Below are 13,809 nucleotides of genomic sequence, written 5' to 3'. Positions count from 1 at the left end.
GAGCTTTATTAAGAAAGTAAATGATCCATTGTCATAGGCTCATATTATCCCCATAGCTACATTTCTGATGTTCTGGTTGTTATGTTTTTAACCCTTGGAGGCAGAAGCTACAAATACCTACAATCTTCCACATGTGGGGTCAAAGATTACAATCAAAGTGTTTTGCAAGAAACTAAAAACATTTCTTTCATTTTGAGACAGATGATATATTTGTTCAAACAAAGGAGTTATTTCATCTTTGACATGTACATTTTTTATCAAAGCACAAGAAATTGCGAATATCTTCAAATCTTTGAATTGACATTGTGGCCTTGTACAATGGGTTCTGCAGAGGACTCCCAAAGAAACAAACGGACTGATAAATCCCAGTTCTTCTCAAGCGTGGTCAATCCAATGAAGCCATGAGCTCATGTTTGGTCCCATTTTCATTAGGCCACTATCCATCACTCAATATTTGTGCATGTCAGCACCTCTTCTATTACAATATCAGACATGAACAGCTTGCATGCATCTATTGGGCAGGCAGTACTAAACCCAGGCCCTGGCTGATACTGAAAATATTGTGGCTTGGTGTTTATGCCTTGCTGGGCGGAAGCTCTGCCCCAAAAGAGCCCTTAGGGCTCATTCTGCTGGACAGAATATCCCAACATCTGATGTGATTCAGAGTCAATGTCTCCGATGGTCCGTCTCCGATAAATAAAAAATACTGTTACCTACCTAAATGCAACAATGTTAGCAGTTAACTGTTAATCCGATCACCCATTTCACTCATGTCATCACACAATAGATTCTGTCAATGAAAAATAAGTAGATATAATAATATAATAACCACCTGGGTGGTGAGACTGCTGGCAGCCCATGTGAGAGGGGGACAGTCAAAGTTGCATCAGATGTGAAGGTGAGATGGTCAGAAGTTGTTAAGAATTACGTTCATAGAAGATTCTATCTGAACTGCTTGGGGTCATTTTTGAGTGGTATAGTGATACAGAAAACAGCAATTTCATAAAATCAATTAAAAAAAATGCAAATGCATACCGCAGACATGAGGAATATGAGGAATACCTGGAATATGAATGCATCACAACTTTTCATTTTGAAGATTTTTTAACAACCCATGGGGTTTCTACACAATCTAAGGGTTAAATAATGTTTGACTCTAAAATTATGTTGCACTTGTGTTTGATTCAAATCTGATAAACAAAAAAGTGCAATGAAAGTTTCACTTTTTACTTGACTCATTAAAGTAAAAGACTTCATAAGCAGAATACATGAGATAGATAGATAGACAGACAGACAGACAGACAGACAGACAGACAGACAGACAGACAGATAGATAGATAGATAGATAGATAGATAGATAGATAGATAGATAGATAGATAGATAGATAGACAGACAGACAGACAGACAGACAGACAGACAGACAGACAGATAGATAGATAGATAGATAGATAGATAGATAGATAGACAGACAGACAGACAGACAGACAGACAGACAGATAGATAGATAGATAGATAGATAGATAGATAGATAGATAGATAGATAGACATTAAAGGACACACTGGTGAGTGTTCATCAATAGAAAAATATTTATTTCCATTCATCAATATTTGTTTCAGGTCACATATATTCACATATTATAAAACAAATATATCTTCAAACAGTCAGTTAACCTGGCACATATAGACAGACATGGATACTAGCTAGGCTGTGTCTAAAACTAGATCAAGTTTTGGGTAAAGATGATAACACAGTGCAGAGGTGGACATGACGTGTTTGTTTGACTGGGTTTCTTTTTTGTTGTAACCTACTTCAAGAGCAACATTCGAGAACACACCTCTCTAACATTGTCCTTATCAAAGTGCAGTCATGCATTCAAAAATAACATTTACACACATCAAACCCAGTCCTGTCACGTTGTGTGTTTTCCCTTAATTCTCTCCAACCAAAACAACGGTGACTGTTTGATTCCACAAGGCTGGTTATGATTTCTTCCATCCAATGCAGACAGATGTTGTGGATGGCCCCCAGCAGGGAACGGTGTACTGGTCCGGGGCCGCTACAGAACACGGTGCATCCTCTGGAAGTTGAGGCATTTGTGGGGTTTCAGCAGAAGTACTCACTGGGCGGCCCCTCAGTCCTGGCTGTGGCCTCCGAGTCCACACTTGACCTGGCTGAGAGCAGCCTGTTGGACTCGTCTGGGTTCAGCCTGGTCAGGTACTCGCCCTCCATCCCTTTAACTTTTCCTGCAGGTCCAAGGGTCTCAAAAGTGACATAGGAGTCCTGAATCTCCTTGGACTGTCGACCTAGGAGCTTCTGGCAGCGCTTCTTTATGGCGCCGCAGCACACGATCAGAGTCAAGGGGACAGCAATCACACACGCTACTGTAATCACCACCACATTAATTAGCTTCTGAGTGCCACTGGCACTAGCCGCCTCATCCGTTGAGAAGATTACACATTGTTCCTTTTTCGGGATCAGGCCTTTGACGCAGACACAGGCGATGTACTTGGTCTTTGGTACGAGGCCGTCGATGGTGATTCGGTTTTTCCCGGCTCCGACGTTGATGCGCCGCATGTCCCTCTCTCCAAAAATAGCATAGAGGACACTGAACTCAGTGGTGTTGGTTGCTGTTGGGGCTCTCCAGTTGAGAGAAACAGTGTGGTCCGTGTCGCCAATCACCTTCACTGAACGCACTATCCGTTTCTCGGGAGCCTGCTGTAAAGAAGAAGCGTTGGCAGCGAGGTTACTCAAAGCCTCCTTGCTGTCTCCCGCGGGCTTCTGCGAGTCGGACGCTCCGCTTCGTCGTCGAGTAGCCTCATCTGAGATGCTGTAGCTCTCAATCTCGTACTTCCCAGTGACACTCTTGGTGTTCAGAGGCTCGATTATGGGTTGGGGAGCAAAGGTGGGGGAAGGAGGAACATATCTGGCAACAAGTTTCTCCTGGTATGCAGCTCTTCCCATACCACCCGATTTCTTCCCTTTGTTTCTTTTCGACGATCCACCGGCGGCTTCCTCTGACCTGAATGAATCTGTGATCACCAAAGAGATGAGCGCATCGGCGGTACCGACGAAGTTGGTGGCTTTGCAGATATACTTTCCGGAATCTCGAAAGGAGACAGCGGGGACGCTCAGAATGGACCAAATGATCCCCTCCTTGGATATTTCCTGCTGAACTGCAACAAGGGAAGGAGGGGGTTAGAGGAACAGGTGTCAATGGTGACAACTTCATTCAACAGAACTTACTGGTTCCATTTATTTTTTTGCCATCAGCTCGCGTCCATGAAAGCTCAGGGATGGGGACTCCCATTGTGCCGCAACGCAGGAGGACATTGTTGCCCAAGGAGCTACGGACTCGCGCTACCGCAGTGTGGACCCGTGGACCCTGACACCTCTGCAGCTCGGCCTCAGTGAACAGAACTCCGGACAAGCTTTCGGGGTCGGCGCACTTCAACCTGGTGTCTACAAGGGCAACCGTCGACGACGGTGACTTCTGGAACTGCACCAGATCGTACAACCGGCAGTCGCAAAGCCATGGGTTGTCATGCAGCCCTGGAAAGAGGAGAAACATGTCAGTCTGACTCACCAGTTATTTTAGAAGAAACACCTAAAAAAAGAATTAGACTAATTGACGCAGTGAAAACAATAACTATACTTAGACTAAGCTTCTACTAATTCTGCTGGCGTCCACGACGTAAAACTGGCGGTTACATAAGAGCGCTTCAACCATGTCTTTGTGGCACAGCGTGATCCTTACCTAGAATCAGTTTGCCAGAATCACTGTCCTGCTGCGGCCTGACATTTAGCCACATGGAGAGAATGTTGGTGGGAACTGTGGCTAAACTGTTGCTCGATAAATCCAGATAGGTGATGTTCTTGATGTACAAGATGGCCTCAGGTGGGATCACCGTGATCTTGTTGTTGTGCAGGTCAAGGAGCCTCAGGTTGGGCATGTCAGTCAGGGACTCCCAGGGAAAGGAGGTGAGGGTGTTTCCGTCTAGCCGGAGCTCATCGAGATTCGTAAGACCCCGGAAACTCTCCGTATTCAGACTGTTTAACGAATTAAAGGACATCCACAGGAACTCCATGTTGCTGAGGTAGTGGAAGCTGTTGCTGGCAATCCGCGTTATCGCCGTCTTCTCTATGCGTAGTTTGGAAGTGTCAGAGGGGAAATTCGGAGGAACGCTGGTAATCTGCGGGTCGTTGCAGAGAACACTCCTGCGGGGAAAGCAAAAATGATTTCCTTTTTTCAATTCATGCCATAAATTGGATCCGCCGTGAACTTAAATCGGCTTACATTCTGCATATAAGCTAAAAGTGAAGGTTGAACAATCTGCAATATTCAGCGGTAAATTGTATTGTTATTCCCAACCTGCGTGGACTGAGATCAAGAAGTAAAAGCCATTATTATTACACAGGCTCAATTCATTGTTATGAAGTTTGCCATGCTTGATGAAAAATTGTGTTTTAATTATAGAGTTTTGGTGGAACATTATCATTGTTTTACTATCACATGATATAAGTTATGTAAAGGCCTGTGTTACGACAGCAACACTGGATTTAATAATTGGTCTTTCAACAGTTTTAAATCATGGATTCTGCCTGAGAAAGACAACAACCTTAAATAATTACACAAAATGGAAAACAATGAAGCAAAAAAAAAAAGAAAGAAAACATTTTCTTCAATAAAAGAATGTTTGCAGTGAGTGTGCTTCTTTGCTTCACACATTATAGTTTGAAAACAGGAAGCTTGAATTTAAAAAAAGAAAATGGGAAATTTGTTTGTAGTACTTGGATCTGGCACCAGTGGGAATATCACCAACGTTGACTATTTTTTATATCTTCATTTATTATCTTTTGTCTTCTGTCATTTTTACATATGAGAGTGTGAAATGTGCTTCTATTCATTTCTAGTGAAAGTGTGAACTAAAAAACAATTCAAATCTGAACACTAGAAATCTGAAATGGACTAGCCTGCTGGTCTTGTTAGCTAGTTGGGTGCGCAGCTTTGGAGCAGAAGGATTTTCATTAGATTTAGCGGGAAAACAACTTCAGCAGGGATTCGGACATCCTGAAGTCATCCATCAGTGTTTAGGAATTCCAGGAAGCATTGGACACTCATCCTGGAAGTGTCTTGTTTAATAAATTCATCTTAAAGTTAGCTTAGCGTTGGGCGGCAGAGTGACGCAATGGTTAGCGCTGCGCCTGCGTGGGTTTTCTCCGGGTACTCCAGTTTCCTCCCACAGTCCAAGGACTCACTAAGTTAATTGGACACTCTTGTGTGGTGTACGTGTGTGTGTGTGTGTGAATAGTGTGTGTGCATGTGATGGACTGGCGACCTGTCCGGGGTGTATTCCCGCCTCTCGCCCAGTGACTCCCCACAACCCTGAACAGTACTAAGCACTGGTTCACTGAAGATGGATGTTTGCATGTATGTTAGCTTAGTGTTCACTAGCGAAAAGCATTTTGCTTGTAGTCCAGTTTTCGCTGTCTGTATCCCAGCTAGCTGTAGTAGGCAGAACCTCCAAACTGTTCGCTGATGAGCGCTCTCTCTCTCAGAAGTATAACATACAATTATAATGAACCTCATTCTAAAATTCACATTAGCTCATTTGCATTTTACATGAAAATGTAAATTGTACGCCCATATAATGTGACGTCTCATTAATCAAGAATAAATTCTAACTTGTTGTTTTTAAGCGACCGTCCAGTAACAAGCAAAGGGGATTAAAGCGCAACTAAAAGTTAATCCACTGCCACGTTGAGAGTCTGAATTAGAGAAAGCCACATTGACAACAGGCTAAAGACTCCTGCATAAAAGCACAAATTCCAATCATTTACCTTGCTTTGGATCCGTCGCTTAACTTGTGGTAGAAGCAGCTACATTGTGTGGGACACGACGTGCACGTCCTGGGAAACAAAACTAAAGCCAAGCAAAAAACTGCAGCAAAATGTCGATACATTTTTGCTTTAATCCTGCAAGCTTCTAAACGAATCTATGCAACTAAACTACAAAAGACTCATTTGTTAGCAAGACTGCAGCAGCATGGTGCCGTTCTCTAGACTCTGAAATCCATTCTGCTCCCACCCCACTGAATCCTCAGATAAAAGGGACGGCCAGGGATTAGAGGATGACTTGGGTTATTTTCATTCACACGATTAGGATACTGCTTCACGGAATCTGATAGGCTGCATTGTTTTTAGACTCCTTTTTTCAGTCTGATACTTTCTGAACATTCAACTTGGAATCAGCTGCTTTGGGCATCATTTACGTTCGAGGGAACAGTTAGATAAAATATATTGCTTTCGATAAAGCAAGGTTAATAGCACTTGTTTGGATAGGAGAGTATTTTGGTGGCTGGACTGACTCTTTACATTAAAACCGATATGTTGCAAGAGTGATACTAAACCTCTTTTACACATGGTATTTTGGGTATTTCCGATCTACTGTAATGGAAGATTTTAAATGGAAGTTAAATGAGGTGTACTCCTCTGCTGTGTGCAACTACAACCAGCAGATGGCGACAGAGAATTTGATCCGTATAATAATAATAATAATCGTGACATTATTGGGAAATAATAATTATTATTACTTATAATTAATTATATTATAACTACTAACAGATACAATAATTACAAACAAAACGACAAAGAACATAAATGACTGAGGTATAAAAGCCAAACACAAACGATTTTTAGCACTGAAACATATCAATTTAGCATGCAATGGATGAAAATGGGTGAATTTTATGAACCACTTGGTTTCAAACATCCAGTACTTGAACGTAAGTGGAGCTTTTATTGATTTAATCGTTTTGAGCGTCGCCACAGATGTTGCCATCAGAACAGGACGTGAGAGTGTGCGGCACCAAACTGACCCACATGTCCTCCCACAGGGGTTTTCATGGGTGCTGAGGTTTAAGTTCACGTCTGGACAAATCCTTTAATCCAGTCAACTCTCTGACTCTTATTAATGCACTGTCTTTATTTGTATCTCTTCTGACCCATACATAACCTCTTGTGTGACATGATTTTCACCTTTTGTAACAATTTTCAGGTGGATATGACATAAGCACCAGACATACTTGTGTGATTAAAAAAAAAAGTTTTCGGTATGTTTCCAAAAAGACCCAACACGCCACTCATAATATATTGTGGCTTTCCTGACAAATTCAAACCAATCATGTAATATTTTTAATATTTTAACTTATCAATATGACCTTTATTGCCGCAAAAATGCATACAAATAACAGTCATTTCATGCCCCAGATGTTCCATCTTACATGATATTGTAGTTTGAATATGAGTAAATTCTCAGATTTGTAAATACTGCTGATGTTGGCACATGCTGGTCTTCAACACTGAAGCTTTTGTTTCCTTGCAACAGCCACATAGTCATAATTCTGTGATTGACTATTTGCCAACGACATAGTAATCCTTGATATACTATATATTTGTAATTGGGTTGGGTCTAGTGGGCCAGACAACTCACATGGGCATTTGGTTAAAACAAGTAACTCAAATGTCACTTCTGGCTCGGGTCAGAACAAATGCTGTTGTGCCAGTTGACAGCCAGACAACTGTTGCAAAGCAGCTTGGCCAGGATCAAGGCCCCAATTTTAGGTCAAGAAGGCAAGGAGAAAACATTAGTTATTAGATTTGTGAGGCCAAAAAAAAAAAGAAAATCTCTTTACATTTAGTGAGCAAAGAAGCAATAGAGTTACATTAAAAGAAGAGCACTCCCACAGTCGTACTACTGGTCCCCTGCAACAGTCACAATCTATGCACGGTCGATCATCTTTATGTATATATTTTGGGGTTTTTTTGTTTCAATTAAGGTGTTAATTTAAAAAAAAGTCATCATAAAACTTAGTCTCATACTTGTCTAAAATACGGCTTGTTTAAGAAACCACAACTCCCATGTTCCCCCGGTGCTGCGGGGTCCTGCGTTGCTGTTCGACCAAGGAAGAAGAGTTGGACTCTGATCTCCTGCAGTTTCGATTCTGCTTTGCTGGAATCAATATTTGCGCGGAGACAACCAGACGTGTGTGTCCATTGTTATGGAAGGGCGTCACGGCGAGTTTAGGTTGACTGGATTTTGAGGGGGAAGTCTGAAGCCAGAACATTCCTCAGAGGATTTGGAGTGGAGGTTTTACCTACATAAACCTTCATTGTGCCTGTTCACGTGAAAGAGACTTTCTTTCTTCGGTCAACACTGGGCTGCGGTCACTGGACTGGTCAGACCGAGACTGCACTGCCAAGTTTGATAACTTTGTTCGGCGAAATGGCGGTTTACTCTCTGCCGGAGGGCTTCAGCGATTTTGATATGTTTACTTTCGGATCCATGCTCCTCGTCGGAGGTGAGTGTCCTCAGCATCTGATCTCAAAACACGACTTCGGTCAACATCGCACGATCGCACGAAACTTAACATGTACATACACCTTCAGTTAACCACCGCTTGGTCCTGTTCGAGGCTGAGGGGACCTGTCTTATTCAAGTCTACCCTTCAACGATGACTCTTCAAATTGCAAACGGATGAGTGCGCAGAAATCAGAACATCAACATGGCAACTCAGTAGAATGATACTGGTCAAGTCATGGGGGCATCAGCCAGAGTAAAGATATCCTCTCATCCAAGACGTCCTTCTGCTGTTTGGTCTGACAAAATCTCTCCATCATATCCTGGATCTGCCCAGGGCCTCTTCCCAGCTGGGCAGCCTCCTCCTCTGTGTGCTCTCTCTCAGTGGAGGACCTGCGGTTCTCCTCAGAGGCAGAGCTTCTCATCCTGTATCCATGTTCTTTTTGGTCACTACCCAAAGCTGGTGGTCATGAATGAGTACGCTCATAGATTGTTTTGGCTCCACTCATCTTTGGTTGGCCACACTGTGATGACTGAAGACGGACCAGTGTGTCTGTCAATCTTTCACTCCATCTTCACGAACAATTCAAGCACCTTGAACTCATCCACCTCACCACTCAGCTACCCTTGGCTGGATCATATAAAGATGAAACTGCATCCTGGTGTCATCCGCAATGACCATGTGACACATAGTGTGTGAGTGAATAAGTCACTGTTTTTCATAGTTCAGGTTATTCCTTCTTGTCTTTTGGGGTTGGAAGTTCTTCCCAGCAACTTTCAGAGCAGCGAGTGCAGCAGGTCAGCCTGAAGTGGTCACCACTCTGTCTTTCTATTCCCAGGTCTTCTTGGATTCATCCTCAACGCAGTCAGCGCCGTCGCTTTCCTCCGTGTGAAAGAACTGCGCACTCCAAGTAACTTCTTTGTGTTTAACCTTGCACTCGCCGACATGAGTCTCAACATCAATGGACTCACAGCTGCTTATGCCAGTTACCTCAGGTACAGAAACATCTTGCATTGTGAGTTATGACTCTCATTACATTTTTCTTAAGATTGGTCAACAATAAATTTACATTCGGGTAAATCTCACCGGGGATATAGTGTGCTTTTTGTTGTTGTTGTTTTTTTTGTTTGTTTGTTTTTTTCTTTATTTTCTTTATATAAAACATTTCATGATATGTTCATATTTGAATTATTTCACCAGATAAAGAAATGTAATGTTTCTTTTAACAATTTTTTAACCAACTAAGATTCACTTACGTTCTCAGAACTCTCTGTCTCAGAATTTCCTTTTTATCTTCTTCTCAGTCAATTCCTTTTGGGTTCATATATATAAAAAAAAAAACAATAATCCCATTGGTTTTTTTTATCTGTTTGTTACATGAAGTTAGCCCATTTATTTTGTATTTTTTTTCTGTACAGTCCATTTAATGAAACATTTTTTTCTGTTAAGATGTGTCATACAGGGGTTGGACAAAATAATGGAGACACCTTAAAACCTTTTTAGCTTTAAGGCGTTTCCATTATAGTCTCCAACCCATGTATATTGCAGCTCTTAACTTTCAAGTGAATGGAAGGAAGTTCAGTTGATGTGTGAATGTTGTGCTCACATTTTTGCTTTATTGCCCAGATACTGGCCTTTTGGTCAGGGCGGATGTTCCTACCATGGCTTCCAGGGGATGATTTCCGTATTGGCGTCCATCAGCTTCATGGCAGCCATTGCCTGGGACAGATACCATCAGTACTGCACCAGTGAGTCCACTGTCGTTTGTGTCAAACTCCAGTTCTTGGGGCCGAATACGGCCCACCAAGTCAACTGAGGTGGCCCGCGGGAGCTTGAAATGTGGTCCTTTGATTCATAAATGAATTGTAGTGCAAATTTCTGAGCCTTTTTAGCAGATGCATTATGTTAACCAGAAACAATCAATAAATATAGTTTTATTGCATAAGCTTTTGTTAGGGTTCGGTGCGGGCGATATGGACAAAAAAGTTATCTCCATAAATGTAATTTTGATTTTGAACGGAAATTATCACGATAAATACATTTTCATTCTATTCCATGTTTTGGACACCACAGTCTCTCGTGAAACTGTTTATGATGAAACTTAGTGGAGTTTGTCTCCAACATCATTATTTATGTTTAAATATAATAGTTAAGTGTAGAGATGAGAAATCCAATGTTTCACATCTCTGGTAGAGACTGACTGTTCTGCCAGCGTTATTCAGAGGTTAAATTGAGCCGTCTGTCTGCTGTAACTCATGTCTCTGAACAGTTGACTTTAACTATGGACCAGTCTGGACACATTTAAATGATCATTTAGTCGTACTCAATTCTCCATTATTCAATCATTATACAGACTGCCAGACCTTTGTCTTGTGTTATGAAAAACCTTTTCACAATTCTCACTCGTAAATTTTGATTTTTCTCCACCATTGTGAGGTAATTCCTGTAGCACAATGGCTTCATTCTTGCTTAACAGCTTCAATCCTTCTGTTTTCAAGGTTTAATCTTAACAAGGCATGTGTTTAAAATAAACATACTGCGGTTACTGTACTGGTCTTTTTGGGCACTGGAGGAAACAGAAGGTTCCTCTCCTTCAAATCACCACTTTACCGTGATGGTACCTTTGCCCCTGGTGGTGCCATCAATGCATAACAAGTCCTAGAGTCCTAAGAATTTAGACTCAGACTCAGACACACTCTCGTACTGAATGTAAGGAGACCATGAGGGCACGGCACCTAGAGCAGCGCGGAGAGTCTTCACAGACTTTTAATCCAAGAAACTCTCAATACTGATATCAGTAGATAGTCAGAACCAGAGTGAGTGCTGCCTTTTGATACCCTGAATTTCAACCAGGTGTGGTGGCAGAGGGAACAGAGTTGACTCGGAACTGCGGAGGAGTTTTCAATTTCCACCGGGAACAGGGAAGCACAGTGGAGTGGTAGTTATCCACTCTTCGCAGATTGAGAGAGGCAGTGTCTTTATAGAGCATATGATGAGTGTCAAAAACAATGCGACGCACGGCCTCCAGAACTTGTCATCCATGTTGTCACGAAAGAAGTGCTCCGTTGACTGCTTTTGAGTCAGGTTTGCCGGATATGATGTAATGTTTACCCTTCTCTTTCACTGTAAAATTCTAATGGCGGCTGGAAGTAGTGTTTTATCATGAAAATTTCCTGGATGCTGCAACGCTCCACAAAAATAGAGCTGTTGCGGAATAAAAAAAAAAAACAATTTAGTCTTTATGAAAAGCCTTCTGGATTCGGTGGAAATTGGGGGTTAGACTGAGCAGTCAAAATAAGTTTTCGGACACGGTTGTCCTAAAGTATCAGGGACCAAGACATGCGAGGTCTCCTGTAGCACTGACACCCAGGCAAAAACTGCCTCGTGTTTTGATTACATTCTGCTAAAACATAGTCACTTCACAACAACGGCAGCAGATGTTGTTCTTACTGGATATAGAATCAGAATACTTCTACCTTCTTTTGCTAGTTGCCACAAAGGCAGTGGGACTGTCTCAAATTTAACTCCAATATAAAACTGGGGGAACATTGAATTGCCCTTCTCTACAGTTATCTAACTGGTATTACAACTATATTACTACTTATAGTTAACCATAAACAAATAAAGCTCTGGTAATGTAGTGGTCGAACGCTTAGTAGTTTTGGGCTTTCAAAACAGACTGTAGTATTTGAATGAAAATATACTTTTTGTTCTTTTTATCATTGTAACAGAATGACAAAATTTATTGGGATAATTTCTTTCTCAACAACATGGTGAAGAAGTCAAAGACATTTGTGTTAGTAATTCTATTAAAGAATGAGTTGAGGTTGTGGCTTTAACGTGGTCAGAAGGCCTGTGGATTATTAACTCCACGTTCTAATTCCACTGACCTACATTGGGGGGTTTGCAGTGTCAGCAGGTTTTGATTGTGTTGTCATAAACAGAAGAAAGTATTAGGCTTAAAAATAATGGTGTCCCATGAGAGTGCAGGTCACTAACCTGAAAATGTTGGTGACGTGCAGGGCAGAAGCTGTTCTGGAGTACGACCATGACAATGAGCGCCATCATCTGGACTCTGTCTATCTTCTGGGCTGCCGTGCCTCTGATGGGCTGGGGGGTCTATGACTTTGAGCCCATGAGGACCTGTTGCACGCTGGACTACACCAGAGGAGACAGGTGGAGTCACCAGGCGTATTCATGAGACTCACAGAGACGTTGTATGGCGACGTTTTAAATATGCGTGTGCTTTGTTCACAGAGACTATGTGACCTACATGCTGACGCTGACGGTGCTTTACTTGATGTTTCCAGCCATCACCATGTTGTCCTGTTATAGCGCCATCCACAAACAATTCAAGAAGGTCCATTTCCACCGGGTTTGTGCATTTATTTATTTATTTTGTTTATTATGCAGATATTACAGTCCAAAATTTCATTTTTCTCTCTGTGAAAGGGTTTTGGTCTCTCCTCAGAATATTGTTATCAATAAAGATGAAAAAAGTGACACATAATACAAAGTAAAATGAAAGGTCATTAATGATCGCAAAATATATCTCATAAAAATATCACGTTTTGGCTTTGTATTGCAATTGTGGTCCTGAATAATCTACTTGTACAACTTACATTTCAGGATGACACATGTACTAACAAACTGGGGTCAAGTTTATTTAAACACTTGATGTAGCGGTTTTGAAAATGTAAAGCCAAGGATGTTGACCGATATAAAACCCTTGAATGTACTCGGGTAAAATGCAGAGTTAAATAACTATTCACAAACATTTCAGTTCAACACCAATCTACCTCTGAGGGTGATGCTGATGTGTTGGGGCCCGTACGTCCTCATGTGTATCTACGCCTGCTTCCAGAATGTGAAGGTGGTTTCTCCTAAGTTGAGGATGGTGAGTGTTTTGTTCCGATTCTGTCCAACATTGAGTGTATAAATGGCTGAGGGTCTTTCTGTCGTCAGGTGCTTCCAGTCCTGGCTAAAACCAATCCCATCTTCAACGCTCTGCTCTACTCATTTGGAAACGAGTTCTACCGTGGCGGCGTGTGGCACTTCCTCACGGGAGAGAAGATTGTTGAACCCGAACTGAAAAAGAACAAATAAAATAAAAATCTGCCTTGAAATGGTGTTGAAATAGTTTTAGTTGTCACAGTAACTGAAATAGTTGATGGGTAAAGAGCTTTACTTGGACCTGCCTGCTGGTCCATAATTCCTGTAGTAGCTGCTCACCACTGCACAGCATATGTGGCCGCTCACCGACTGCTGACTGAAGAGATTAAAAAGAGCAGGTTTGGGTGAGAAAGGCTGTTCTGGGCTTATGTAATATCTATAGATAGAGCAATCGGTCAGTGTCCCAAGACTCTATGATGTGATTATGGAAGAGATGAACTGACAGGGCAGGTGAGGAGAGAGGGGGACCTACTGAGAGGCCACTGAATAATAACATG

The 13,809-nt window shown here is 41.9% G+C and overlaps 2 protein-coding genes across 2 annotated transcripts; one reads left to right on the top strand and one right to left on the bottom strand.

Moving 5' to 3' along the window:
• Nucleotides 1–1,570: 1,570 nt before the first annotated feature.
• lrit1b (leucine-rich repeat, immunoglobulin-like and transmembrane domains 1b) lies at nt 1,571–6,085 on the bottom strand. The gene is made up of 4 exons (XM_053854293.1): nt 5,841–6,085; nt 3,757–4,217; nt 3,246–3,551; nt 1,571–3,175 (listed from the first exon to the last, which is right to left on the bottom strand). The coding sequence occupies exons 1-4, from the start codon at nt 5,960–5,962 to the stop codon at nt 2,106–2,108; spliced, it is 1,959 nt and encodes a 652-aa protein (XP_053710268.1). The 5' UTR covers nt 5,963–6,085; the 3' UTR covers nt 1,571–2,105.
• Nucleotides 6,086–7,959: 1,874 nt separating this feature from the next.
• rgrb (retinal G protein coupled receptor b) lies at nt 7,960–13,485 on the top strand. The gene is made up of 7 exons (XM_053886684.1): nt 7,960–8,359; nt 9,198–9,354; nt 9,986–10,107; nt 12,382–12,535; nt 12,617–12,734; nt 13,143–13,256; nt 13,325–13,485. Exons 1-7 carry the CDS (start codon nt 8,284–8,286, stop codon nt 13,463–13,465), a joined length of 882 nt encoding a protein of 293 aa, XP_053742659.1. The 5' UTR covers nt 7,960–8,283; the 3' UTR covers nt 13,466–13,485.
• The last annotated feature ends 324 nt before the right edge of the window (nt 13,486–13,809 follow it).

This window comes from Synchiropus splendidus, chromosome 1, assembly GCF_027744825.2.
Source record: "Synchiropus splendidus isolate RoL2022-P1 chromosome 1, RoL_Sspl_1.0, whole genome shotgun sequence".
NCBI classification, from domain to species: domain Eukaryota; kingdom Metazoa; phylum Chordata; class Actinopteri; order Syngnathiformes; family Callionymidae; genus Synchiropus; species Synchiropus splendidus.
Note: the sequence above shows the minus strand (reverse complement) of the source record. Positions and strands in the feature narration are given on the sequence as shown.

Coding starts and splice junctions, on each gene's coding strand:
- lrit1b (XM_053854293.1), bottom strand. CDS start 5,962: ATGTATCGACATTTTGCTGCAGTTTTTTGCTTGGCTTTAGTTTTGTTT. Junction 4,218..5,840: donor AGCGACGGATCCAAAGCAAG/GTAAATGATTGG, acceptor CTTTCCCCGCAG/GAGTGTTCTCTGCAACGACC. Junction 3,552..3,756: donor TTCTGGCAAACTGATTCTAG/GTAAGGATCACG, acceptor TCCTCTTTCCAG/GGCTGCATGACAACCCATGG.
- rgrb (XM_053886684.1), top strand. CDS start 8,284: ATGGCGGTTTACTCTCTGCCGGAGGGCTTCAGCGATTTTGATATGTTT. Junction 12,536..12,616: donor GACTACACCAGAGGAGACAG/GTGGAGTCACCA, acceptor CTTTGTTCACAG/AGACTATGTGACCTACATGC. Junction 12,735..13,142: donor AGAAGGTCCATTTCCACCGG/GTTTGTGCATTT, acceptor CAAACATTTCAG/TTCAACACCAATCTACCTCT.